We start from the raw sequence: 27690 nt of genomic DNA, 5'->3' as shown, positions 1-27690 counted from the left end.
ATTTGTTTGAAGGAAGTAGAAGAAAAACAAGATGAAATCTGGGTTGCAGCATGTGGGGGCTGAGCAACATGACCAATACTTTTTAAGAAGTGACCAATAATTTTTAATCTCTATCCCAATTTATTTCCTCTTTACAGGTCAAGTATGATCGGTTTGGTTATGAAAAGTGCATTTGTAAGTTAGTTATCAAAGGCCGGAGTTTTCCAGCCATTCCCGCCAACGGCAAACCAATCCCCGCGGAAGAGAAATACATTGTGGGGGCACAAAAAATCCCGCCACTAAATTGTAGAATAAAAGTAAATAAAATTTAACAAAAGGTAGATAACACCGTACTGTTGATAGCTTATCAACTTGAAATGTCTGCAGTTGTTGCCTGACCTGCTGTTTGTTTTAATTACACATTAAATAATTACTTTTATTGCTCAAGGCAAGCATTTGTTGAAAATGGCAAAAACTAGAATATTTGTGCGGCTATTACCTATGATAAGTGATGTTCTATGTTGTAAAAGGCATGATGCTGTATATTGTGAGTTTCAAAGAAAAAGTAAATTTTCCCTCAATTTAAAATATTTTTACAAACATGAAGTTTAAATGATTGTTATGTTTTGGGATGACTCTTCAATTTACGGAAAAATGGAGTGGTAATGGGATCATGTGGCCCGCTTAGAATTCTGTCCAACAAGCACTGTTGGGTGACAGGATGGCAGTGTTTAGCACTGCTGCCTCACAGTACCAGCGACCCAGGTTCAATTCTGGCCCTAGGTCACTGTCTGTGTAGCGTTTCCAAGTTCTCCCTGTGTCTGTGTGGGTTTCTTTTGGGTGCTCCGGTTTGGCCCACAGTTCAAAGATATGCAGGTAAGGTGGATTGGCTCTGCTAAATTGCCACTCAGTGTTCAAAACGAGATGTGTAGGTTAGGTTAAGGCGTTATATAGGAAGAGGAAGTGAGTTTGGGTGGGATACTCTTTCAGACGGTCGGTTTAGATTCAACTGACTAGGAAGAGGGTGCAAGGTGGTCACACCTTTATGCAATGGTACAATTAGTCGTGCTGACTCAGGGTAGACCTGCGAATCACAAGTCTCACAGGGAATATTAAGAACATCAGGACTCATGAAAGATTGTACTTTAAATTGTCGGTTTAATTCCAAGCTAGCATGAGGTTGGGAATCTATAGGATAGATAATTAACATTTGTATCTGGATACAAAGCCCATGTGATTCACATTGCCATAGAGATGAGCTCTGAAGGGGAAAAAGGCAATAAAATGCCACTATAGTACCGGGTTGCAGGTTTTCCAAGATATACCTGATGAAGAGAGAGAGAGCAAGAGAAAACAAGAGCGAAACCAATGACGTGGTTAGAGGTGGCCAGTCCAGCACTAAATAAAGAAAATACAGACTCTTTCAGTTACCACACAGATTGCGGGTGGGAGTTCATGCTCAACTTGATGAAACAGAGTTTGTGTGGATTTGAAGGTGGCCGGTAAACTAGCCTATTTTGGGCTGGAGGGAGGAATCTCCAATGGAACCCTCACAGTGAAAGGCAGTTCTGGGATTAAAATTTATCTGGGTGGGAAAGTAAAAAGGAAGAAAGCCATTGGGAGCCAAGAATAACTTTGGACTGGTTCCTGGAGAAGAAAATATCCACTTAAGGGACAGCGAAAATATAACTATAGCAGGATATTTTCAATCACCTTCAAAGATAAATGGGCAATTTCTTTTCTGCAGCTTAGATTATAAATTAGCCACTGAATAATGTTTAGACCATGTTACTTTTAGTTTGTTTTCTACAGTAATGTTCTTAAAACATGAAAATCGTGTTGTGTGGCCTGTTCAGTGTCACTGGAAATTCAAATGAAAGCAAAATACTGTGGATGCTGGCATTCTGAAATAAAAACAAAGTTACAAAAAAGCAGGACTGGCTGCATCTGTGGTGAGAGAAAAACAGAGTTAATGTTTTGGTTTAAATATGATTCTTCTTCTGAACTGAAGAGGGTAGAAATGTGATTAGTTTTATACTGTTGAGAATAGGTGAAAGGGATCTGGTGAAATAAAAGGGAAGGCAGATTAAAAATCAAAAATGTCATGGAACAAAAAGCAACGGGAATGAGGAAATGGTCACAGCAAAGGAACAGAGCTTTGCCCCAGAGTAAGTGTTAATAGCAGAATAGAGGTCAGCTCTGTTTGAAAGCAAAAACATGAAAACAGGGTAGGTTACACTTGGGAGTAAAAAAGATTCAAACTGGATGACCGAGTTCATGATCTGATGTTGCTGCACTCAAATATTGAGTCCAGGCTACAAAATGCCTAATCGGAACGCCTCCCCGGACAGGCGCCGGAATGTGGCGACTAGGGGCTTTTCACAGTAACTTCATTGAAGCCTACTCGTGACAATAAGCGATTTTCATTTCATTTTCAAGTGCCGGAGATGGAACATATGAAAGGGGGGAGAAGGGTGGAAACTGGAAGCAAATTAATATATTTTTAGTTCTGCACAAGATTGGAAGCAGCACTGATAGTGATCGATGTAATGGGAAAGAAAGTGGGATGTGGCCCCATGTAGGACTGGAATAAGGAATGTTCTATATAACCCACAAAAAGACAGGCAGAATCAGGGCCCATGCAAGTACCCATAACCACACCCCTTATTTGGAGGAAGTGGGTCAAGTTGACAAACTTAGGTTGGAGTCATACCTGAATAAAGTAAAATGGTTGTGGTGATTGGAGGTCAAATCACCTCAGCTCCAGGACATCACTACAGGAGTTCCTCAGGATAATGTCTTAGGTACTGCATGGTGGTGCAGTGGTTAGCACCACTGCCCACAGTGCTGAGGACCCAGGTTTGATCCCGGCCCTGTGTCACTGTCTGTGTGGAGTTTGCACATTCTCCGTGTCTGCGTAGGTTTCATCCCCACAACCCAAAGATGTGCAGGGTAGGTGGATTGACCATGCTAAATTGCCCCATAATTGGAAAAAAATAATTGGGTAATTAAATAAAATAAAAAATGGATAGTGTCCTAGGTCCAAGCATCTTCAGCTGCTTCATCAATTTTTAAAGTAGATTTAGGGTAGCCATTTTTTTTCCAACTAAGGGGCAATTTCGCATGAAAACCCACCTACCAGGCACATCTTTGAGCTGCTTCATCAATCACCTTCCTTCAATCATAAAATCAGAAATGGGGATGTTTGCTGATGACTGTACAATATTCAGCACCATTCACAACTCCTCAGATGCTGAAGCAGTCGATATCCAAATGCAGCAAGGCCTGGATAATATCCAGGCTTGAGCTGACTAGTGGCGAGTAGCATTCATGCCAAACAAGTTTCAGACAACGACCATCTCCAACAAGAGAGGATCTAACCATCACCCCTTGACATTCAATGGCAGTATCATCACTGAAACTCCCACTATCATATGGTGTTACAGTTAAATAAAGGTAATTACGAGGGCATGAGAGAGGAACTGGCGAAAATCGACTGGAAGCAGACCCTAGTGGGGAAGACAGCAGAGCAAAAATGGCAGGAGTTTGTATGCATAATTGAGGACACTGTACAGAGGTTCATCCCCAAGAAAAGAAAGATTATCTGGGGAGGGATTAGACAGCCATGGCTGACAAAGGAGGTCAGGAAATGTATCAAAGAAAAAGAGAGATCCTATAAAGTGGCCAAAAGCACTGGGAAATCAGAAGATTGGGAAGGCTACAAAAACAAACAGAGGTTAACAAAGAGACAAATAAGGAAGGATAGGATCAAATGTGAAGGCAGGCTAGCCAGTAATATAAGAAATGATAGTAAAAGTTTCTTTCAATACATAAGAAACAAACAACAGGCCAAAGTAGACATTGGGCCAATTCAAACTGATTCCGGAAGGCTAGTGATGGGAGACGAGGAAATGGCTGGAGAACTTAATAAGTACTTTGCGTCTGTCTTCACAGTGGAAGACATGAGTAATATCCCAAAAATTATAGAGGGTCAGGGGGCTGAGTTGAGTATGGTTGCCATTACAAAAGAGATGGTGCTAAAAAAGCTAAAAGGTCTTAAAATTGACAAATCTCCTGGCCCCGATGGGCTACACCCTAGAGTTCTGAGAGAGGTGGCTGAAGAAGTAGCGGAAGCGTTGGTTGAGATCTTTCAAAAATCACTGGAGTCAGGGAAAGTCCCGGACGATTGGAAGATCGCTGTTGTAACCCCCTTGTTCAAGAAAGGATCAAGACAAAAGATGGAAAATTATAGGCCAATTAGCCTAACCTCGGTTGTTGGTAAAATTCTAGAATCGATCGTTAAGGACGAGATTTCTAAATTCTTGGAAGAGCAGGGTCGGATTAGAACAAGTCAACATGGATTTAGTAAGGGGAGGTCGTGCCTGACGAACCTGTTAGAATTCTTTGAGGAGGTGACAAGTAGGTTAGACCAGGGAAACCCAGTGGATGTGGTCTATCTGGATTTCCAAAAGGCCTTTGATAAGGTGCCACACAGGAGGCTGCTGAGTAAGGTGAGGGCCCATGGTGTTTAAGGTGAGCTACTGGCATGGGTTGAGGATTGGCTGTCTGACAGAAGGCAGAGAGTTGGGATAAAAGGTTCTTTTTCGGAATGGCAGCCGGTGACCAGCGGTGTCCCACAGGGTTCAGTGTTGGGGCCACAGCTGTTCACCATATATATTAATGATCTGGATGAAGGGACTGGGGGCATTCTAGCGAAGTTTGCCGATGATACGAAGTTAGGTGGTCAGGCAGGTAGTGCTGAGGAAGTGGGGAGGCTGCAGAAGGATCTAGACAGTTTGGGAGAGTGGTGCAGGAAATGGCTGATGCAATTCAACGTGAGAAAATGTGAGGTCTTGCACTTTGGAAAAAAGAATCCAAGCATAGACTACTTTCTAAACGGTGAGAAAATTCATAATGCCAAAGTACAAAGGGATCTGGGAGTGCTAGTCGAGGATTCCCTAAAGGTAAACATGCAGGTTGAATCTGTGATTAAGAAAGTGAATGCAATGTTGTCATTTATCTCAAGAGGGTTGGAATATAAAAGCAGCGATGTGCTACTGAGCCTTTATACGGCTCTGGTTAGGCCCCATTTGGAGTACTGTGTCCAGTTTTGGGCCCCACATCTCAGGAAGGACATACTGGCACTGGAGCGTGTCCAGCGGAGATTCACACGGATGATCCCTGGAATGGCGGGTCTAACATATGATGAACGGCTGAGGATCCTGGGATTGTATTCATTGGAGTTTAGAAGGTTAAGGGGAGATCTAATAGAAACTTACAAGATAATACATGGCTTAGAAAGGGTGGACGCAAAGAAACTGTTTCCGTTAGGCGAGGAGACGAGGACCCGTGGGCACAGCCTTAGAATTAGAGGGGGTAAATTCAGAACAGAAATGCGGAGACATTTCTTCAGCCAGAGAGTGGTGGGCCTGTGGAATTCATTGCCGCGGAGTGCAGTGGAGGCCGGGACGCTAAATGGCTTCAAGGCAGAGATAGATAAATTCTTGATGTCGCGAGGAATTAAGGGCTACGGGGAGAATGCTGGTAGGTGGAGTTGAAATGCCCATCAGCCATGATTGAATGGCGGAGTGGACTCGATGGGCCGAATGGCCTTACTTCCACTCCTATGTCTTATGGTCTTATGGTCTCATCAATATCCTGGGGGGTACCTTTGACCAGAAACAGAACTGAGCTAGGCATATCAATACTGTGGCTACAGGAGCAGGTTAAAGTCTAGGAATCCTGTGGCGAGTAACTCCCCAAAGCCTCTCCACCTAACAAAGAAAAGTACAGCACAGGAACAGGCCCTTCAAGCCCGTGCCGACCATGCTGCCCGACTAAACTACAATCTTCTACACTTCCTGGGTCCGTATTCCTCTATTCCCATCCTATTCATGTATTTATCAAGATGCCCCTAAATGTCACTATCGTCCCTGCTTCCACCATCTCCTCCGGCAGCGAGTTCCAGGCACCCACTACCCTCTGTGTAAAAAAACAAGGCACAAGTCAGGAGTGTAATGGAATACTCTCTACTTTCCTGGAGGAGTGCAGCTCCAACAACACTCAAGAAGCTCGATACCATCCAGGACAAAGCAGCCTGCATGATTGCTATCCCTTCCACAAACATTCACTCCATCCACTACAGGCACAGAGTAGCAGCCATGTGCATAATCTACAAGATCCACTGCACAAACTCACAAAAGTTCTTTAGGCAGCAGCTTCCAAACCCAAACCTACCACCTAGAAGGACAAGGGCAGCAGATATCTGGCAAACACCACCATCTGGAGGTTCCCTTCACCATCCTGACTTGGAACTATATTGCCGTTTCTTCACTGTCGCCGAGTCAAAATCCTGAACTCCCGTCCTAACAGCATTGAGGGTGTACTGACACCACAGGAACTGCAGCAGTTCAAGAAGGCAGCTCACCACCATCTTCTCAAGGGAAACCAGGGATGGGCAATAAATGGTCTAGCCAGCGACACCCTCATCCCATAAAAATGTTTTTCTTAAAAAAAGTAATTGCTCAATGAGGGTGACAGGAGGAAAAGGGGAATGGTGTTGGATGGGGACTGTTCAGGCTTCAGCTCAAGCGGGAAGAAGAGAGCTTTCAGACCGTTGTGGTGAGAGATGGAGGTTAGAGGGATTGGAAGTATATAGTGAAGCGGAGGCAATAAGGACCAGAAAACTGAAAATTGTTGAAATGAGGTAGGGCATCAGAAGAATCAGGAATGGAGAGAGGGAGAGAGAGAGAGAGACGAGAGAGAGCGCGTGCGAGAGAGAGAGAGCGTACACACGAGAGGGAGCGTGCGAGAGGGAGGGAGCACGCGAGAGAGAGGGAGCAAGAGGGAGACAGAGAGCGCGCGAGAGAATGCAAAAAGAAAGTTCAGTTTGGCAGTGAAAATTTAAGTCTCTTTAAAAAGTTCAGTCTCTACGGAGATCATAAACAATATACCTCAATACTCTGGGCCATGGAGCAAGTGCAATATATGACTACTGTGCTGACTTACGAATTGAACCTTGAAGAACCTCGCCCAGAAAGCAGGAAATAAATTAAATATACAAATAATTAATCATGATTGTGTTGTCCCAAGACAGTTGCAAATATCACTGCAGTGTTTCGTCCGTCCTTACTGCTGCAGTGGAGAATGATGGATGCATCAAACCCACAATTTGCACACGTGTCAAAATGAATGATGTCACAAGTGTATCTTTAAAAAACTCTGGTATTAATGCCTTCATTTAGTGATGAAAATTCACATTTCTCAACTTCAGCTGTTTAGACCTTCAGTGAATGATTTGGATCATTCATCAACCAGAAAAACAGGAAAAAACCAACAAAATATGAAATGAAAAGCAACTCGTTAAAATTAATTCCTTTGGTGTTTTGCACCACAGATGAAAGATGCAATATCCCATTAAACCTGCAGAGGGAGAGCTTGGACATGTATACAACAGACAGGTGACGCCTGCTCAATTCATCGAAAGAACTCTCCAAGGTGGTCTGTAAAATAACACTAATGGAGTGCTGTAAACATGACTATACAAATACTGAAAGAAAAGGCAGCAATTTTATTTTTCACCTGCATAACTTCTTCCTGTGCTCATACACTGTGGTAGAAGTATCCATTTATCTAATGCTGGGTTGTAATATTCCACAGATGCAAGGTTACAGGAGCCATCATCTCCACCTGCTACATACAGCAGACCATTTACCGCACAGACACCTGTCAGGAGTGGAGGCAGACAAAGAGGTTAGTTTGTTTCCTGCACCTTGCGCACAAACAAAAATAATAAACAAACATTTGCTTAGCCAATCCTACCTGCATTCCTTCTGCACATATTCATGTCTGCAACCTGCTTCCAGGTATTTGCAGAGGAGTCATACATTTCCACACTTTTCCTCACCAGTGGGCCATCATGACCTCCAACTGCATAGAGTAAACCATTGAGAACTCCCACACCTGCAACAATGCAAACAAGTCCCAATTACCCATGATTGCTAATAAAATGATCTCCTTCCTTGAAATGAGGGAGCTTCCATGATTCTGACGACCACAGTGGATTGAGACAATATACCTTGCATAACCCACCATTACCCTCCTGAATCCATTTTTCTTGATACTTGAATTGGTGCAGGGGCTGGGGGAAGTGGTGGCAAAGACAGGGAATGAGAAGAACATTGTTACGACTGTTTCAGCCACCGCTCCATTGCAAGCTAATTTTAATCATACTTAAAAAACGCAAGTGAAATTGGCTGCAGTCATGAATTTGGCTTTCCCTTTGCTGAATAATGTTTTTGACTGTTACAAAGATGGGGCTGTATTGTATTGTATTGGCAAAGTGAAAGCTGTTCCCAAGAGACATGAGCAGTAACTTAAGTACACTGCACTACCTACAAATAAAATTCAATCCCATGTCATTTATTTGGAATACTGCGGTGCAGATGACAAAAGTAACCATCTTTCACCATATGAAAACATCCAAAATGCTTCAAAACCAGTAAAATTAATTTTTGTGTGTTTAATCCAGAGATCTGTTAGAACCATTTTGCATACAGAAAGGACTCACAAATAGTAATGAGATAAATTAACAAACAATACATTCTAGTGATGTTGGTTGCAGCATGAAAATTGACCAGGACACTACGAGAACGCTCCAACTGTTCTTTAAATAGTGCCATGGGATCATATACATCCACCTGAGGGTAGGTGTGGCCTTCGTTCAAGGTCTCATCTGAAACATGGCACCTCAGACAGTGTAGCATTCCCTTTCAGGATTGCTCTGAAGCTACAATTGCATTTAAAGATAAATAAATCCCAGGAAGTTGCATAACTTCCCTTTTTGGAATATCATATTTAAAAAGGGTATTAAAATTATTTCCAGTGTAATATTTGTAGCAAAAAAAAAATAACTGTTTCTAACAAATTTTACAATATTAAAAATAGCAGAGGAAATCTGATTGTTATTTGCAGCTAATTCAGAAATTAATGAATGTTAAAGATACGGTTATAATTTATTTGCTTCAAAAGGTGATCATCAATAACAGGGTATGTTTCTGCCTTTCATTGTATTGTAGAATAATACAGCACAGAGGAAAGCCCTTCATTCCATCACATGCCAGATCCTAGAGAGCAAATGGAACCATTCTACTGTTCTTTCCACACAGCCGTGTAAATCTTTCCCATTCAAGTGCAGTCTGTATTTTCCAAATTCCCACCTGCTCCACTGCGACGCGTGCTCATTTCAGCAATGTAGGCCCATTCATTTTTGGCTGAGTTGTATGCCTCTACAGAGCTAAGACACTGTCGTGATGCTCCATCATAGCCACCTACAGCATACAGCACACCTAGCAAAAACATACAAAAAATGTGGTTCAAGGACAGTTTACATTTACAAGAGCTTTTGTATATATTTACACACCATAATGGAGAATACAAGGTTCGGTTCATAGATTTTATTTTCAGATGGTACTGAGATTACCTCAAAAATATTAAATATTCACAGTTACCATTTTGTATTAAATTTTGACAATGTAGAAACTAAGAGATTATACATCCCTAATTATTAATAATAATCTTTATTGTCACAAGTAGGCTTACATTAACATTGGAATGAAGTTACTGTGAAAAGCCCCTAGTCATCACATTCAGGCGCCTGTTCAGGTTCACAGAGGGAGAATACAGAATGAACAGCCCCTATACTTGCTCAGGAAACTAAGGAAATTCGGCATGTCCACATTAACTCTTACCAACTTTTACAGATGCACCATAGAAAACATCCTATCTGCTGCATCATAGCCTGGTATGGCAACTGTTTGGCCAAGACCACAAGAACCTTCAGAGAATCGTGAACACAGCCCAGTCCAGCACACAAACCTGCCTCCCACCCGTTGACTCTATCCACACCTCCTGCTGCCTTGGGAAAGAGGGCAGCATAATCAAAGACCCCACCCACCCGGCTTATTCACTATTCCAATTTATTCCATCGGACAGGAGATACAAAAGTCTGAGAACAACACACAAACAGATTCAAAAACAGCTTCTTCCCCGCTGTTAAACGGCCCTCTTATGGGCTGATCTGATTAATACTACACTCCTGTATGCTTACCCGATGCCGGTGTCTATGTATTTACATTGTGTACCTTCTGTTGCCCTATTATGTATTTCCTTCTATTTTATTTTCATGTACTAAATGATCTGTTGAGCTGCTCGCAGAAAAATTCTTTTCACTGTACCTCGGTACACGTGACAATAAACAAATCCAAATGTTCCTTCCAGGCAAAGAAACAATTTTTTATTAATAATAATCTTTATTAGTATTACAAGTAGGCTTGCATTAACACTGCAATGACATTACTGTGAAAATTCCCCTCGTCACCACACTTTTGTTCAGGTACTCAGAGGGAGAATTCAGAATGTGCATTCATGAATGAAATGAAATGAAAATCGCTTATTGTTACAAGTAGGCATCAATGAAGTTACTGTGAAAAGCCCCAAGTCGCCACATTCCGGCGCCTGTACGGGGAGGCTAGCATATAACAAGCACGTCTTTCGGGACTGTGGGAGGAAATTGGAACACCCGGAGGAAAACCGTGCAACATGGGGAGAACGTGCAGACTCCACACAGACAAGCCAGGAATCGAACCCAGGTCCCTGGCGCTGTGAAGCAACAGTGCTAACCATTGTGCCACCATGCCGCCCTGGCACTTCTTACTTTTACTTCTTTCAATTTTGTCTAATTTATTTGTTGCTCAAAATGTGGTCTCCGCTGCACTGGGGAGAACAAACGCAGACTGTCCCCATTCAATAGCAAGGATCATGCATAAAGAATGGTGCCCTCTTAATGAGAGATATTCAATGAGTGTAGAACTGTACCACAGCAAGCTGTAAAATGGCTTTGGGGTGGGCAGGAGGCTGGGGAGCAAATAAATCGGAATAAAGTGGATTACCACAGAGGTTTTCTGCATAATGCTATATAATTGTTTTAAAATGTTGACTTCATTGACTATGGACAAGCATAGTATATTATTATGTACCCACTAGGGGCTGAGAATTTAAACAAACATAACTTTAAAAAAAACCACAAACCAGCATTAATTGCATTGGCAAATAGTTTAAGAATTTATTACAAGACTGTTAACTGGGTGGCTGAAAAACTCTCCCCTTCTCAGAGCTATACCACAAACCAGTCATGTCACTGAGAGGCCATGATTTCTTGTAGCCCATTTCAGCTGTGACAGGAAATGTATATAATTCCTGTTTATATTGTAGAAGAACAGAATAGAAGCGAAGATCCAATTATAGTGACAAATTCCAACATTACAGTTCACTAACCATGCAAGTGAATTAAACAGCACTCCCATGACAAAGAAATTACTAACCATTTGTAGTTCAGCCTCGGGGTGAACTATTATGTTACAGTGGGATTTCTAAACCTCAAGTGTTAAAATAAATACCACAGTATAACTACTTATTTCCAGTATTTTGTATGTTTTACAATTGGGAACCCGAAACTAAAATGCATAATTTAATTGGTTAAAGAACATGGGAGCATCAATTTGCTATCTTCTAATAATAATAATAATAATAATCATTACCCTGTAGTGACGAAACAAACAAAAATTGTTGAAATCCACCTCAGCCTACTCCTAAGGGCCCTATCACGAATCCCAATCTTCAGACAATTTGAATCAATCCACATAGTCTCAAGAAACAGCTGATACACAGGGTATAGCACCGTCGCTGTGCCTTGACAACATGTTGGCAGCAGTACAGAAGAGTTGTGCTCCAGAAATAGCTGCGTTTAACCAAAATGTTCCAGTGCAGCTACAACATCTACCCATCAACTTGGAAAATTGCCCAGCTATGCCATGTCCACAAAAAAAACAAGAAATCCAAACCCAGCCAATTATCACCCCATCAGAATACTCCCAATCAGCAAAGTAATGGAAGTTGTTGTCGACAGTGTTGTCAAATGGCATTTAGTCAGCAATAACATGCTCACTGACTTTGGGTTCTGTCACGACACTTAGCTCCTGACCTCATTACAGCTTTGGTCCAAAAATTGTCAAAAGAGCATGTGTCAAAAGGTGAGGTGAGTATCACTGTCCTTGACATCAAGACAGCACTTAACCCAATTGCGGCATCGAGGAGCCCCAGCAAAACTGGAGTCAATGGGAATCAGGGGCAAACTCCCCACTGGTTGGACTCAAACCTAGCACAAAGGAAGAAGATGGTTGTTCTTGTTGGGGTCAATAACGTCAAACCCCGGACATCACTGCAGGAGTTCCTCAGAGGAATGTCCTGGGCCAAAATGTTCAGTTGCTTCATCAATAATCTTCCCTCCGTCATCTAATGTCAGAAGAGGGGATGTTTGCTGATGACTGCACAATGTTCAGTACCATTCCAAATTCTCAGCTACTGAAGCAGTTCATGTGCATGTGCAACAAGACTTGAACAAATTTAGTCTTGGCCTGATAAGTGGCAAGTAACATTAGTGCCACAAAAGCATCAGGCAATGACCATCTACAAGAGTGAATTTATCCCAGTGGGTTGCCATTGACCAGAAACTTAAGTGGATCAGCCATATAAATACCATGGCTACAAGAGCAGGTCAGAGGACAGGAATGCTGCAATGAATAACTAATTTCCTGATTCCCCAAAGCCTTTTCATCATCTACAATGCACAAGTCAGGACTGTGATGGAATACTCTCCACCCGAGTGGATAGGTGTAGCTCCAACACTCAAGACGCTCAACACTCAAAAGCAGCCACTTGATCGGTGCCATGTCCACAACCCTAAACATTAATTCCCTCCACCACTAGTGAAATAGCAGCATGTCCATCGTGTACAAGATGCACTGCAGCAACTCACCAAGGTTCCTTTGCCAGCACCTTCCAAACTTGCGACCTCTACCTCCAGCAGGACAAGGCCATCAGGTGACATGAATAAACCACCACCTGTAAATTCTCCTCCCAGCCACACACCATCCTGATTTGAAACAATGCCACCATTCCTTAAATATCACGAGGTAAACATCCTGGCGCTTATAGCACCGTGGGAGGACCTACATCCTCTCGAGGGCAATCTAGAGGTGGACAAGAAACTGACCATGTCTGTGACATTCACATGTCATGAATGACAAAAAAAAGGCAGAACAGGTTTTAATTTCGAGCACAGTATAGTTGATTCAGCAGAACTCACCTCCTACAACACCCACACCAACACTACTCCTCCTGGTGTTCATTGGGGCCACATGAAACCATTCATTCGCTTTGACGTTGTATACCTCTACAGACGATAAACCTGCAATAAAGTAACATATTATGCACTAAATATCAAAAATATATTGATGTAGACTGTTAATCATATTCAACCAATCAACAATTCATATATAAAAATTCACACAACTCATACATATGTGCAGCTGGCAGCCTCATGTCTTACTCCACAGGTCTACAGTAGATGTGGGTATACATCTGAAACCAGTACTAACAACCAGAGGTATCGAGTTTATAATCCCCGCACGGTAAGTTGTAAAACTGAATTCATTTTTCCCCTTTTTGGACTATGAAAGTTTCTGGTCATAAAAACACAACTAGGTCACAAATGTGATATTTCTGATCATTTTAAACGATCAACTTACCCCTGGTTTCATTTATCTTAATTTTATTCACCCTTTCTTCTCATTTATTTTGAAGGCAGTATGAACATACATTCAGTTACAGATCTAGGGGCACAGCAGCCCTCCAGTACTTCATCAAGTGGCTATTCTTCATGTGCAAGCCCAGAAAGTGAATATCAGCCAGCTATTTGAGAGCGTCACAGGGAAGCTCAATTCTGCCTGTAACAGAATTTCACATTCATGCACTTTCTAGGAGGACATCACTGGATATTTAGCGGAAACACAGACCAAGTCCTCTTTCCTTGCCAGGGAGCAGAGACCAACTGAAAAAAAACTTAATTAATCGCTCCTTCGTGGCTTTAGATTGGGAGTAAATTTATCACCCTAGCCTGCTTTATTTTCTACTGAGCTACCTTTATCTTTTCCTGCAATGATGTACATATTTTACCATTCCACAAAGTCACTTACCTCCTATCCAATTTCCATTTCTCTGATTTGCTGCATAATCTCTCTCTCATGTTTTGCCTTCACTGCTGTTTAGTTTAACCCATCCCCACCACAGCACCCACTCACACACCACCACCCCCTCCACACCAAGATCCAGTGTTTTCCAGCTCTTTATAGGCCCACACTAGGTCTATCAATAAAAGCTGGCATACATCTGATAACTGCTGTGATATCACAACACCCACCCACATTATTAATCATCACACTATTTCAGTACATTTAATCATTGTAAATTTACTGGAAGTTATTCATATATCCAAAATTATATAGCAGAAACTATTCCAAGCAATTTGTAGTCAGATAAGAAAAAGAAACAATTTGCAAAACACAGGCAAGTTATTTAGAATTAAAAGTGATACAAACAATTGGAAAGCAAGTTTGTTAATGAGCTTTTTCAGGATGCATTTTAAACATATCAACATAAGTGAACAATTTAGACCCAACAGCAAATATTACCAACAATACACAGTTCATGTATAGTGCCACCTGATGATCTAAACATTTCTCAAACAAGTTGACAAATGTAATGCTTTTACAAGGTAGAATATTTTAAAATAAGGGACAGGATCATTTTTGGATCGTACTCTCAATAGGTTCGGAGGGCCATCTATCTACACAACTTTCCTGGAGGAAGCCATTTAACAGCTGCCAACTAACAGGGCTCCTGGAGACAGGCTGCTAAACAAGCAGGCTCTGCAGGTGGAAGGGCCAGGTGGAAGGGCCAGTTGGAACATCCAGGAGAGGTGGGTGCTACCGCTGTACTAAGATGATCAGAGGATTAGATAGGGTGGACATTGAGAGCCTTTTTCCTCGGATGGTGATGTCCAGCACGAGGGGACATAGCTTTAAATTGAGGGGAGATAGATATAGGACAGATGTCAGAGGTAGGTTCTTTACTCAGAGAGTAGTAAGGGCGTGGAATGCCCTGCCTGCAACAGTAGTGGACTCGCCAACACTAAACGCATTCAAATGGTCATTAGATAGGCATATGGACGATAAGGGAATAGTGTAGAGGGACTTTAGAAGGGTATCACAGGACGGTGCAACACCGTGGGCCGAAGGGCCTGTACTGCGCTGTAATGTTCTATGTTCTTGGGAGACCGTGAGGTTGCCTCATGATGGAGGCATCCTCTGAAGCCTACAAAAATCAGCATTAGGAAATGCGAGCACAGCTTGCAGGCCATCATTGGGTAGAGGAATCCTTCCACAAGATGGCCTGCCACTACAGCTGTGGCCCTCCAGCAGCTCACTGGCTCCCCAGTCTGCTGCAAGGAGGCCACCAATCTTTTCCGACATGGGGGCCCTTCTTTGCTCATTAGGGGCTGGATTCGCCAGTCCCCCAGCCACGTGTTTCTTGGCACTGCACCCTTTGCTGGCGGCGGGATTCTACCTTCCAGCCCCTCTCAACGGGATTTCCCATTGTTACCAACCCACGGCGCCAGGAGACCTGCGCGCTGCCAGCAAGAAAAGTGAATTGCAACAAACGGAGAATTCCAGCCTAGCTTCCCGCTGCTGCCAGGCAGGTAGTCGGTGCCTTTCAGACTCTGTCTCCATCAAGATTGCTCAGAGGCCGAAACACAACATAATCTTATATTTATATAACACCTTTAATGTAATAAAATGTCCCAAAGGGCTATGGCACTGGATGAGATTACAAAGGCAGGGAAGGGCGAAGTCAGGGATGGATTTGAAAAGAAAAATTAGAATTTTGAATTCAAGGCATTGCTTGACCGGGTGAGTAGTGAACGGGGCTTGTTGTGAATCAAGGCAGCAGAGTTTTGGATGACCTCCAGTTTACAGAAGATAGAATAGAGCAGATAGTTAAGATTGAATGGAAATAGTTCAGAGGTAACAAAAGCATGAATGAGGGTTTCAGCAGCAGAAGAGCTGAGAAAAGAGCAGATGTGACTGGATGATCATGTCGGGTCAAATGTGACAACAAGGCTGCAAACAATCTGGTATAATCACTGGCTGTTTGCCGTGGAGAGGGATCAAATTAAGAGCTAGGCAATGGAGTTTGGAGCAGGAACTAAAAACAACTGCTTCAGTCTTCTCAATATTTTCTTGTGAGGAAATTTCCGCTCATCCGGTACTGGATGTTGGACAGGCACCCAATTTAGCAAGAAATGAAAATGAAAATGAAAGTCGCTTATTGTCACGAGTAGGCTTCAAATGAAGTTACTGTGAAAAGCCCCTAGTCGCCACATTCCGGCGCCTGTTCGGGGAGGCTGTTACGGGAATCGAACCGTGCTGCTGGCTTGCCTTGGTCTGCTTTAAAAGCCAGCGATTAGCCCTGTGAGCTAAACAGCCCCTAAGAGTGCAGCTATCAAGACAGAGGCGGTGGTGATGGTGATGAAAGAGAGCTGGGTGACACTGACATATGTGCAAAAACTAATGCTGTGCTTTTGGATGAGGTTTCTGAGCATGTAGATGAGAGGTTTCAGCACAATATTTTCTGAAACAACCCCGCCATGTGGCTGCTAAGATTCCTTTCAACGTGTGTACTTAAATCCTCTTAATCCAATAATGCATTGCAGAACAACATGGAAGGCCAGCATACACAATTTGGGCATACCTGTACTTCCGTCAAATCCTCCCACTGCATACAGCAGTCCATTCAGTACTGCTGCTCCCAGAGTGCTCCGTCTGTCCTGCATGTTAGCATTGCTCATCCACTGGTCCTTGACTGGATCATACGAATCAACTGTTCTCACTCTTAACGAACCATTAAAACCTCCAACAGCATAAACCAACCCACCCATATACATCACACCTGCAGGGAATAGGAAGGATAAAAATCAAAGTCAACTCTTGGATGATAAATGCACTTCTCTCTCGCAATCAACAGGCCCTTCACAGTCCTATGACTGTATCAAAACATCGCACTCTCTGCAATTTCATTTAATTATCCTCTTGATTGTCATTTGCACAAACAGAAAAACAAAAAAAAAAAAACTTGTGTTGTGGAACAAAATGTTGATTCAGATTAAACAGTGGGTGGATTTGAAAGGAAAATCAACTTGGCCTTCATTTCTTTGTCATCTTTTGTTAACAAAATTCAGGTTGCCTTAGGCTATCACATTAAAGTGTATTAGTTGTATAAATAACCATTTTGCATTACAGATTTTAAAAGACTCAAGTATAGAAAATCTGACAAGCACCCAGAACCTCAAAATCAAGGAGGTACATGAAAAGATCTCCTTGCTTACTTCTTTTAAAGATCTAACCATTTTTTGGGAACGAGTAACTGTCCTCCTGATTAAACAGTGACCTTCACCATGTTATCAAGCAGGCACAGAAGAATTTGCTGGCAAAATAATTAAGAGTTTAATGTACCCATGTTATTAATGTTTAAATCATCCAATGTGTTGATAAGCAATAATCCACGAGTTGAAAATCGTCACTAATTACTGGACAATTTGCACTGCTCCATTTTGAGCCATGTGAAAAGAGCAGCTCACCATCTGCCTCCATGAGTTAAAGCAGACTCATGTAAATAATTCTTCCTCTTTGAAATTACATTAACTTTGAAATCAAATCACTGCATTTATAGCCTTTCCGATGGAGGCATGATCAGGCTCTAGCTCATAAATCTGTGGCAATGTCTTGCTGTTCCAGAGCTAAGTTATCAAATGGTAATCCAGGGATAAATATGAACTGCATTTATTTTAATGTTGTAAGATTGAGTAATGGGTGCAGCACATCCATGAATGAAGGAGGATTATAATAAGAATACGGCTTTATCATATGACTGGGACTTCCATTTGTTAATAATTCCAGTTTGCGTTTTAGCTATATCTGGACGAAAATGAAACTCTAGGCCTCGAACACATAAATAGTCAGTTCAATAACAAGGGAGTATTATATTAACAAGAAGTGCCCCGCTTCTAATGGTTTTTTAAAAAATGTAAGAGTACCCAATTCATTGTTTCCAATTAAGGGGCAATTTAGTGTGGTCAATCTACCTAGCCTGCACATCTTTTGGGTTGTGGGGGCGAAACCCACGTAAACATGGGGAGAATGTGCAAACTCCACACGGACAGTGACCCAGAGCCAGGATCGAACCTGGGACCTCGGTGCCGTGAGGCTGCAGGGCTAACCCACTGTGCCACCGTGCTGCCCTCGTTTCTAATCTTTTAATTGAGATTCCATGTCCTTGTTCTGGTGGTCTGGTTAGAATTTAAAAACTGAAGAGAAGTAGACCTCCTAATATCCTGACCAACATTCTTCCCTCAGCCTCTCTTATTAAAATAAATTAACTTGTCTTCATCACTTTCTATTTACAGACAGCAAAACAGCTGCCAAACACCACAATATAGTAATAATGCCTGTGCGCGATGTGCTTTATGTGATTTGGCATCATACAAAAGCGAGCACTTCCTTTCGAGAGTACTGCCGTGGCCATTAATTGCCAGCTTTGCTGCATTTAAAAAAGAAAAAAATCTTGTTTCAAATCATACCCAGTCTAGAAACTAAAAGTATATCAGTTCCTCAGGATAAAACTTCAATGATTATGACACAACTTTGCACAAGGCTTTCCACATAGTCAAAACAATCCAGGGTGCTTCCACCTTCTTGCAACCCAAAGAGTGTCATCAGATAAACTGGACTGCCAGCTACGTGAAGAGATGTTAAGACAGCTAACAAATCGCTTGGTCAAAGCGATAGGTTATCAAAGACGCTTTATAACCAAAGTCAAGATCATCCAAAGCCAAGTATTACTGGTCTACCTGCTCTACACCTCCGAGAGGGAAGTTCAGCAACTTGGTACCAACGCTCCTCCGCAAAATCATAACACTCCACGCTACGGATAGCTTTTGGCGCCTGACCACCAACCACTACCAGCACCTGAAATTTAAAGTAGCGTTCAGTTAAACTTCTGCATTACATCTTAAGCTGCAGAAGAAATCATTAGTTTCATTATTTTACTTTTGTAAGGAAAACAAGAACTAAGATCAAATACACCCATACTGTGAAAAAGTGCTCTTCCCTCAACTAAACTCATGCAGTTATTCAAAAAGAGGGTAAAAAGGGAGAGAGAGAAAAAAAATCTCTCAATCAATTGTTAGAATGAGGAAAACACAATATTGTTACATTATTTTGATATGTAGTCTAAATGGTTATTAATGAAACTTGCCTTAATATCCTGCCCTGATTTTGTCACAAAAATTTATATGGCTTTCTGTAATAGAAGATGCAAGCAGTTATATCATCAATTTAGCCAATCTGGCAATCTACAGTATTATGATTTGATTCACTCCTAGATAGTTCCTGTGCATGGAAACTCAAAGAGGATGATATTTGGCTGAACGCTTACAGCTGGAGTAAATTAAAGGGGTGTTGGTAGCAAGGATGTTATGAAATCTGATCAAAGTTGTGTGGATGTGGCAATAATTAATGTGTTCGATTGCACAAATACTGAGATACTGAGAATCACATACCTTCGGGAGGCTCACTGGAGTTCTTAATCTTGTTCTGGTTGTTTTCATCAATGCACGTTGATCAGCTGGAAGCAAATGATACTTCATCGCTTCGATGAGGTAATCTTTGCATGCATTACTATTTTTAACCAGGGTCTCCTCTTCTACTCTCTGTTAAACAAAATCAAATCAATAGTAGTGAATGCCATAATCAAGTTCAGAATAATGTTTCGCACATTACTTTCAAAAGTATTATTCCCCTTTAGCAGATAAAAATAGTTTTGTCAATAATCCCATAAAATCAACATCAACTAGTGGATTCCAGTTCTCCTACAGAACACACACAGATTTCCTCTCCGTCACAACTCATCAGTGCACTGACAGGCTACTATGCTGCCTCTATTTTTAAGGTGATGGATACAGAAAGGTAAAATACCTCATCTTAATTTCATCCCCACAAGTCTAAGATAATGCAAACAGGTCAGACCTAAGCCCCGGGGACGGATGGATACCCAGTAGAGTTCTATAGGAAGTTTTCTGAGCTGGTGGGCCCGGTCTTGGCAAGGGTTTTCAATGAGGTAAGGGACAGAGGGACCCTGCCGCCGACAATGTCGCAAGCCACTATATCACTGATATTGAAGCGGGGTAAAGACCCGGAGGCGTGCGGGTCCTACAGGCCAATCTCCCTGATTAATGTTGACGCCAAGCTCCTGGCAAAGGTACTGGCGGTTAGAATGGAGGACTGCGTACCGGAGGTGATTGGGGCGGACCAAACTGGGTTTGTGAAAGATAGGCAGCTGGCGGCCAACCTGAGAAGATTACTTAATGTGATAATGATGCCCCCGGCGGGCAGGGAGGTGGAGGTAGTTGTGGCAATGGACGCCGAGAAGGCCTTTGACCGGGTGGAGTGGGACTATCTATGGGAGGTGCTCGGACGGTTTGGGTCCGGGGAGGGACTGGTGGATTGGATCAAATTATTATATCGGGCCCCGAGGGCCAGCATCAGGACTAACAGAGAAGTGTCGGAGTACTTCAGGTTGTACCGAGGGACCAGACAGGGCTGCCCGCTCTCCCTGCTGCTGTTTGCGCTGGCCATAGAGCCGCTGGCGATTGCGCTGAGAGCCGCTGGCGATTGCGCTGAGAGCCGCAGAGGGATGGAAGGGGATGGTGAGGGGCGGGGTAGAACATAGGGTCTCTCTTTACGCAGACGACCTGCTCCTGTATGTGTTGGACCCAGCGGCTGGGATGGGAAGTATACTGGGAATGTTGAGGAAGTTCGGCCAGTTTTCAGGATACAAATTAAATACGGCCAAGAGTGAAATGTTTGTGGCACAGGCAAGGGGCCAGGAGAACAGATTGAGAGGGCTACCGTTTAGGCTGGTTGAGGAAAATTTCCAGTATTTGGGAATCCAGGTGGCACGAGACTGGGGCAGGCTGCACAAGTTAAATTTGGCCAGGGTGGTGGAGCAAATGAAGGGAGAGTTTCATGGATGGGATGCACTCCCGCTGTCGCTGGCAGGGAGGGTGCAGACTGTAAAGATGACAATCCTCCCTAGATTTCTGTTTGTTTTTCAGTGCTTCCCGATCTTTGTCCCACAGTCCTTCTTCAAAAGAGTTAACAGGATAATCATGAGCTTCGTCTGGGTGGGAAAATCCCCACGGGTGAAGAAGGCGATGCTGGAGAGGAACAGCAGCGAGGGAGGGCTGGCTTTGCCGAGTCTGATCAATTATTACTGGGCGGCCAACATCGCTATGATAAAGAAGTGGATGGTGGGTACGGGGTCTATCTGGGAGCGGGTGGAGGCGGCTTCGTGCAGGGGCTCCAGCTTGGCAACCCTGGTCACGGCTCCTCTACCGCCAGCCAGGTACTCCACCAGCCCGGTAGTGGTGGCGACCCTGCGGATATGGGGCCAGTGGAGGAGGCATGTCGGGGAGATGGGGGCGTCGGTTTGGGCGCCAATCTGCAACAACCATCGGTTTGCCCCCGGCAGTATGGATGGGGGGTTCCGAGTATGACGGCGGGCGGGGGTGGGAAGGGTGGGCGATATGTTCCTGGAAGGGAGCTTTCCGAGTTTGAGGAGCTTGGAGGAGAAATTTGGGCTGGTAAGGGGAAATTATTTTAGGTACCTACAGTTGCGGGACTTTGTTCGTAGACAGGTCCCATCTTTCCCACGCCTCCCGCCAATGGGGATCCTAGACAGAATAGTCTCTAGGGGGGGAAGGGGAGGGTAGAGTCTCTGATATTTATACGGTGCTCATGAGGGAGGAAGGGTCCCAGACGGAGGAACTGAAACTTAAATGGGAGGAGGAGCTAGGCGGGGAAATGGAGGACGGGCTGTGGGCAGAGGCCCTGAGTAGGGTAGATTCGACCGCGACATGTGCCAGGCTTGGGCTGATTCAATTTAAGGTCGTTCACCGGGCCCACATGACGGTGGCTCGGATGAGCAAGTTCTTTGGGATAGAGGACAAATGCGCTAGGTGCGCGGGAGGACCAGCAAACCATGTTCACATGTTTTGGGCATGCCCTAAGCTTAGGGGGTACTGGGAGGGATTTGCAGGCGTTATGTCCCGGGTGCTAAAAACAAGGGTGGTGATGGGTCCAGGGGTGGCAATTTTTGGGGTTTCGGAAGACCCGGGAGTCCAGGGGGAGAAAGAGGCCAATGTTTTGGCCTTTGCTTCCCTGATAGCCCGGCGATGAATACTATTGGCGTGGAGGGACTCAAAGCCCCCGAAGACTGAGTTGTGGCTTGCGGACATGTCGAGTTTCCTGGGTATGGAAAAAATTAAGTTCGCCTTGAGGGGATCTGTACAGGGGTTCGCCCGGAGGTGGCAACCATTTATTGACTTCTTTGCGGGAGAGTGAGCGTCAGCAGGGGGTTTGGGGGGGGGGGGGGGGGGGGGGGGGGGGGGGGGGTAGAGTAGAGTAGAGTAGGAGGGATAAAATGGAAGGTAGTACCGGTGGGAGAGGAGCGGGCTTGTACAGTATGTTCCGATTGAAGTATTGAATGTACGTGGATGTTTGCACATTTTTGCCTTTTTTGCTTTCTTTCTGTTGATGTCTGTAACTGTTTACAAAGCCAAAAACTACCTCAATAAAATTGTTTATTAAAAAAAAAGGTCGGACCTTAATTATTTGCAACTTTCAATAATTTAATTCACAATGATTTGACCCTTGCGGACCATAATTTAACTTCAAAGTAGTAACGTTACCTGCACCAAGTATTCACGTGTAAGAAGGGGCAGCCGGACATGTTCCATCAGTCGGGCCATGTGCTCTTGCCGGGGTTCCTTATCGTGCTTTACCCAGGAGATGGTTGCTTCAAAAACCTGATTGAGGTAATGATCGATTAGTATTACTGTGCAGCCTTTTATCCAATTGTTTCATAGACCACTACATATTAGCTCAGGCCTGTGGGTTTCAAACCATGCTGTGAGGGAAACCTTTCAAAACCAAAACACTCGAGACAGAAACCCACATCCTAACTCAAAAGTACCACAATATAACTGAAGACAATAACTGTAGAAAACATTGAAAAAAAATATAGATTTAAACAGTGAATGGTTTTAATAAGTATCCCGTGCCTGACTTCCTCATCCTCAGTTTTCTAAAGACCAGACTAAAGCAACCAGACCCCATCCACATCCTTTAAATTTTGAAGTGCAGTAATGGATGAGGCCAGCTCAAAAGATTTCAAGTTAAAAAACACAGAAAAAACAAGGAATGCAACCACTTTGGAGACACTGCCCAGTCCCAAAAGGACATAGATCAAGCCAATCTTCTGGGATTAACTTCATAGAATTACAGAATCCCGACAGTACAGAAGGAAGCCATTCAGCCCATTGGGTTTGCACCAACCCTCCGAAAGAGTCCTTACCCAGGCCCACTCCCCTGCCCCATCCCATAACCCCACCTGGGGGGACGGGGACTCGCCGATTCTCTGGCGGCAATTTTTCGGGCACCCGCGGGACTGCCACCGCAGCCGGTTGGAGGCCGTTGAAAGCACCCCCCCCCCACCCCCGGGCAATTCTCTAGGTCTCAACAGGCCGAGTGCAAGCTGAGTTCCGCCGGCATGAGTTACTCAGGTCCCACATGGCGGGACCTGGAAGGTGTGGCTGAGAGGGCCGTCCTGGAGTGGGGGTGGGAGGGATCCGACCCCGGGATGGGGGGGGGGGGGCTCCATGGTGACCTGGCCCTCGATCGGGGCCTACACAACGGCGGGCTGGCTGGCTCCGTGGGGGCCTATGTTCCTTCTCACCTGGCCCCTGTAGGGCTCCGCCATATTGCCCAGGGGCCGGCGCGGAGACAGGAACCCACGCGCATGTGTGGAATCACGGCAGCCGGTCTGTGCATGCGCGGAATCATGCCGGCTGTAGCCTGGATGCATGGAATCACGTTGGCCGTACCGCACGTGCGCCGGCCATTCCGCGCGGGCTGGAGCTGCAGGGACCACTCCAGCGCCAACCTAGCTAGCCCCCTCGGAAGGGGAGCATTCCTGATTATCGGGGACCATTGACGCCAGAGTGGTTGGCGCCGCTTTTCACGTTGGCATTAGAACTTGGCCGCGAGATTGGAGAATCCTGGCCAATAATTCCGGGGAACTTGATCCACTGCCAAAGTTTATGACATATATGCCTTCATTACCGTATGGCTTCCTGGGGTGACACGGTAGTACAGTGGTTAGCACTGCTCCCCCGCAGCTCCAGGGTCCTGGGTTCAATTCTGGCCTTGGGTGACTTGTGGAGTTTGCACGTTCTCCCTATGTCTCCTTGGGTTTCCTCCAGGTGCCCCGGTTTCCTCTTACTGTCCATAGATGAGCAGGTTAGGTGGATTGGCCATGCTAAATTGCCCCTTAGTGTCCAAAGATGTGTGGGTTAGGTTAATGTTATTGAGATAGGGCGGTAGAGTGGACTTAGGTGGAGTGCTGTTTCAAAGGGTCGATGCAGACTCAATGGGTCAAATGGCCTCCTTCTGCACTACAGGGATTCTATTCCATGATCTCTTTGGCTGGCTTCCATCCTCCCTGGCAAACTTGGAAACACATGTATGCAATGGATGGCACAGTAGCACAGTGGTTACCACTGTTGCTTCACAGCGCCAGGGGCCCGGGTTCAATTCCCAACTTGGGTCACTATCTGTGTTCGCGGAGTCTGCACGTTCTCCCAAGTCTTTTTTTTTTAATAAATATTTTTATTCTCCATTTTCTTCAGAATTTACTCCCCACCAACAAACAGTAAACGGTAACGAATACAATGTCAATCCCCTTATTAACAGCTACAATCACATCTTCCTACCATCCCCAAACAACGGCCCGTATGACAATACAAGCATCAAATAAAACAAACCCTCCCAAGGTGGAAAAAAAAAGGAATCAGGAATCGCTATGGTCACCACTGACATGTACAGTCCACCCACAACGCCCCCCCCCTCCACAAAACGCCCCCCCTCCACAGAACGCCCCCCCCTCCACAGAACGCCCCCCCCTCCACAGAACGCCCCCCCCTCCACAGAACGCCCCCCCCTCCACAGAAAGCCCCCCCCTCCACAGAACGCCCCCCCCCCTCCACAGAACGCCCCCCCCCTCCACAGAATATTCAATGCCATCCAATCCCCAAAAGAGTACCGTGAATGACACCCATGAATTGTAGACCCCCCTCCCCTCCCACAGCCCCCTTCCAGACTCCTCCGCTCCACTTCCTCTTGTAAACTCCAACCCCCAACCTCGGTTCCTTCCCCCAACTTTTCACCCCAGCTAGACTCACCGAAACATGTTCTACCAGGCTCCGATGGCCACAGCCCCTCCCACCACCTCACTCCCGTTCACTGGCTTAAACCGGCCAGCGTGGAGGCCCCCACCTATGGTCTCCTTCCCCCTTGCCTGGTCCCAGGAAAACCAAGAAATCCCCTTCAGCACACTACCCCCGCATACACACCCAAGTCCCAAAGAACCATCATTGCAAATGAAAGTCTTACCTCTTCCCTTATATATACACACATACATAGTGTTGACCCATTTAGTAAATACACCAACGGCGTGAAAAAATAAAGTTACATGAGGCTACATCGGTAGATGACCATTTCTCAATTCTGCCAGTTCTTCTGCCTTCGCAAACTGCTCCGCTGCTTCCGCCGTCCCAAAATAAAAGTCCTTGGATTTGTAGGTCACCCTCAACGTAGCTGGATATACTATGCCGCACTGCACCTTGCTGATGCACAGTGCCTTCTTTACCCGGCTGAAGGCAGCCCGCCTCCTCGCCTGCTTCACCGTAAAGTCCTGGTATATGCATATACCAGCTCCAGCCCACTGTACCACCCACTTCTGCTTTGCCCAGCACAGGACTTTCTCCTTCATGCTATACCTACGGAAACACACAGTTACTACTCTTGGCGACTCAGTCGCCTTTGGTAGAGGCCTCCACGACCGATGAGCCCAATCCAGTTCATATCCGGAGGGATCCTCCCCCTCCCCCAATAGCTTCGCCAACATCATGGCAAAATACTCCGTCGGCCTCAGGCCTTCCACCCCTTTGGGAAGACCCACGATCCTCAGATGCTGTCACCTGGATCGGTTTTCCAGGTCTTCCATTTTGGCTTGCTCTCTTGGTCTCTATCACCCTCCGCAACTCCTCCCCCATCGAGGCGAGTTGATCACTGTGCTGCGATAATGCCTCTTCCACCTCCTTCTGTGTCTCACCTTGCTCCTGCACCTCTGCTGCGCTTGATACCGTCGCCCTCACTGGGGCAATCGCCTCCTCCACCAGCACCATCGCTTCCATGTGTTTTGTGAACTGTTTTTCCAAGTTCCACGGCCATCACCTTGGTCATTTCTTCTGCTGTGAGCGATGCGGCTTCCCCTGGTGCTCAAGCCTACACTTTCCTAACAGTTCCTGCGCTGACTTTTTCAATCCCCGACGGACTTCCGTTAAGCCCCTTTTTCACGGCCGTTTTTCTCCCAAACTTGGACATTTCCCCTCCCTGTGCCTTCTTACAGCCTTTTCAGCCTCCACTGCCCCCGGGACCGGGCGTTAAAACTCAGAAATTCATATTCCCAAGCAGGAGCCCTCCAGTGTGCGGCTGGCTCCCGCCCGCCGTCACTGGAAGTCGTTCTCCCCAAGTCTGCGTGGATTTCCTCCGGGTGCTCCAGTTTCCTCCCACAAGTGCCGAAAGACATGCTTGTTAGGTCAATTGGACATTCTGAATTTTCCCTCCGTGTAACCTTTTTTTTTTTTTTTTTTTTTTTTTTTTATAAATTTAGATTACCCAATTATTTTTTCCAATTAAGGGGCAATTTAGTGTGGCCAATCCACCTACTCTGCACATTTTTTGGGTTGTGGGGGCGAAACCCACGCAGACACGGGGAGAATGTGCAAACTCCACACAGACAGTGACCCAGGGCCGGGATTCGAACCTGGGACCTCAGCGCCGTGAGGCGGTTGTGCTAACCACTAGGCCACCGTGCTGCCCTCCCTCCGTGTAACCTAACAGGCGTCTGAGTGTGGCGACTAGGGGCTTTTCACAGTAACTTAATTGCAGCGTTAATGTAAGCCTACTTGTGACCCGTATAAAGATCATTATTAGATGCCAGAAGTCACTGGCAGTTTTACAGTTCTAATAACAGCTGACAAATGCTGACAGTTTCACTATTGTTACAACCATAAATCCAGGCCATTCTTTTTATTTAAGTCAATCTAATACACAATGGAGAGAATTTTTACCCGAATTAGAAAATAATATTTATATCTTCGAACATCTGATGACTCAAATGGCAAATAGTTATTATATTAAAAGGACTGCAGTATTTATTTTTCATACAAAGGCAATCGAAGGAAAAAAATTCAGATCTCGGTCAAAACCAGAGCTTTTTAAAACATAAATCAGAAATCCCAGTTCCTGAAAGAATGAAGCCTTAAGATTCCACAGTTTATCACAACAATTTTTGCTATACAAGAGTTAAGCAAAGCAAACACTCAATACGATCTTTGGTAACCAACTACAGTTTGAAATCAAAACCCAAGTTAAACATGAATTAACAGGCAAATTGTGGTCAATTATAAACTTATACAATTATATATTAAATGGTCGATACAATGAAGACAGATCTTACGAATTGGCTCAAGTCGTCCACACAGTATATATGTCATCAATCTCGGTCACAAAGCCC

At 44.7% G+C, this 27690-nt stretch overlaps 1 protein-coding gene across 3 annotated transcripts in view; it reads right to left on the bottom strand.

Moving 5' to 3' along the window:
- Positions 1 to 27690, bottom strand: part of klhl2 (kelch-like family member 2) — a 129482-nt gene that overhangs the window by 6716 nt on the left and 95076 nt on the right. For all 3 annotated transcript variants that reach the window (XM_038792110.1, XM_038792111.1, XM_038792112.1), the window contains 8 exons: positions 22742 to 22858; positions 19553 to 19702; positions 18842 to 18959; positions 16687 to 16884; positions 13184 to 13285; positions 9198 to 9326; positions 7801 to 7941; positions 7561 to 7704 (listed from right to left, as the gene is read on the bottom strand). In XM_038792110.1, coding sequence (XP_038648038.1) covers positions 7561 to 7704; positions 7801 to 7941; positions 9198 to 9326; positions 13184 to 13285; positions 16687 to 16884; positions 18842 to 18959; positions 19553 to 19702; positions 22742 to 22858 — 1099 coding nt within the window. The remainder of the gene's footprint in view (positions 1 to 7560; positions 7705 to 7800; positions 7942 to 9197; positions 9327 to 13183; positions 13286 to 16686; positions 16885 to 18841; positions 18960 to 19552; positions 19703 to 22741; positions 22859 to 27690) is intronic.

Source organism: Scyliorhinus canicula, chromosome 3 (genome assembly GCF_902713615.1).
Source record: "Scyliorhinus canicula chromosome 3, sScyCan1.1, whole genome shotgun sequence".
Taxonomy (NCBI): Eukaryota; Metazoa; Chordata; class Chondrichthyes; order Carcharhiniformes; family Scyliorhinidae; genus Scyliorhinus; species Scyliorhinus canicula.
Note: the sequence above shows the minus strand (reverse complement) of the source record. Positions and strands in the feature narration are given on the sequence as shown.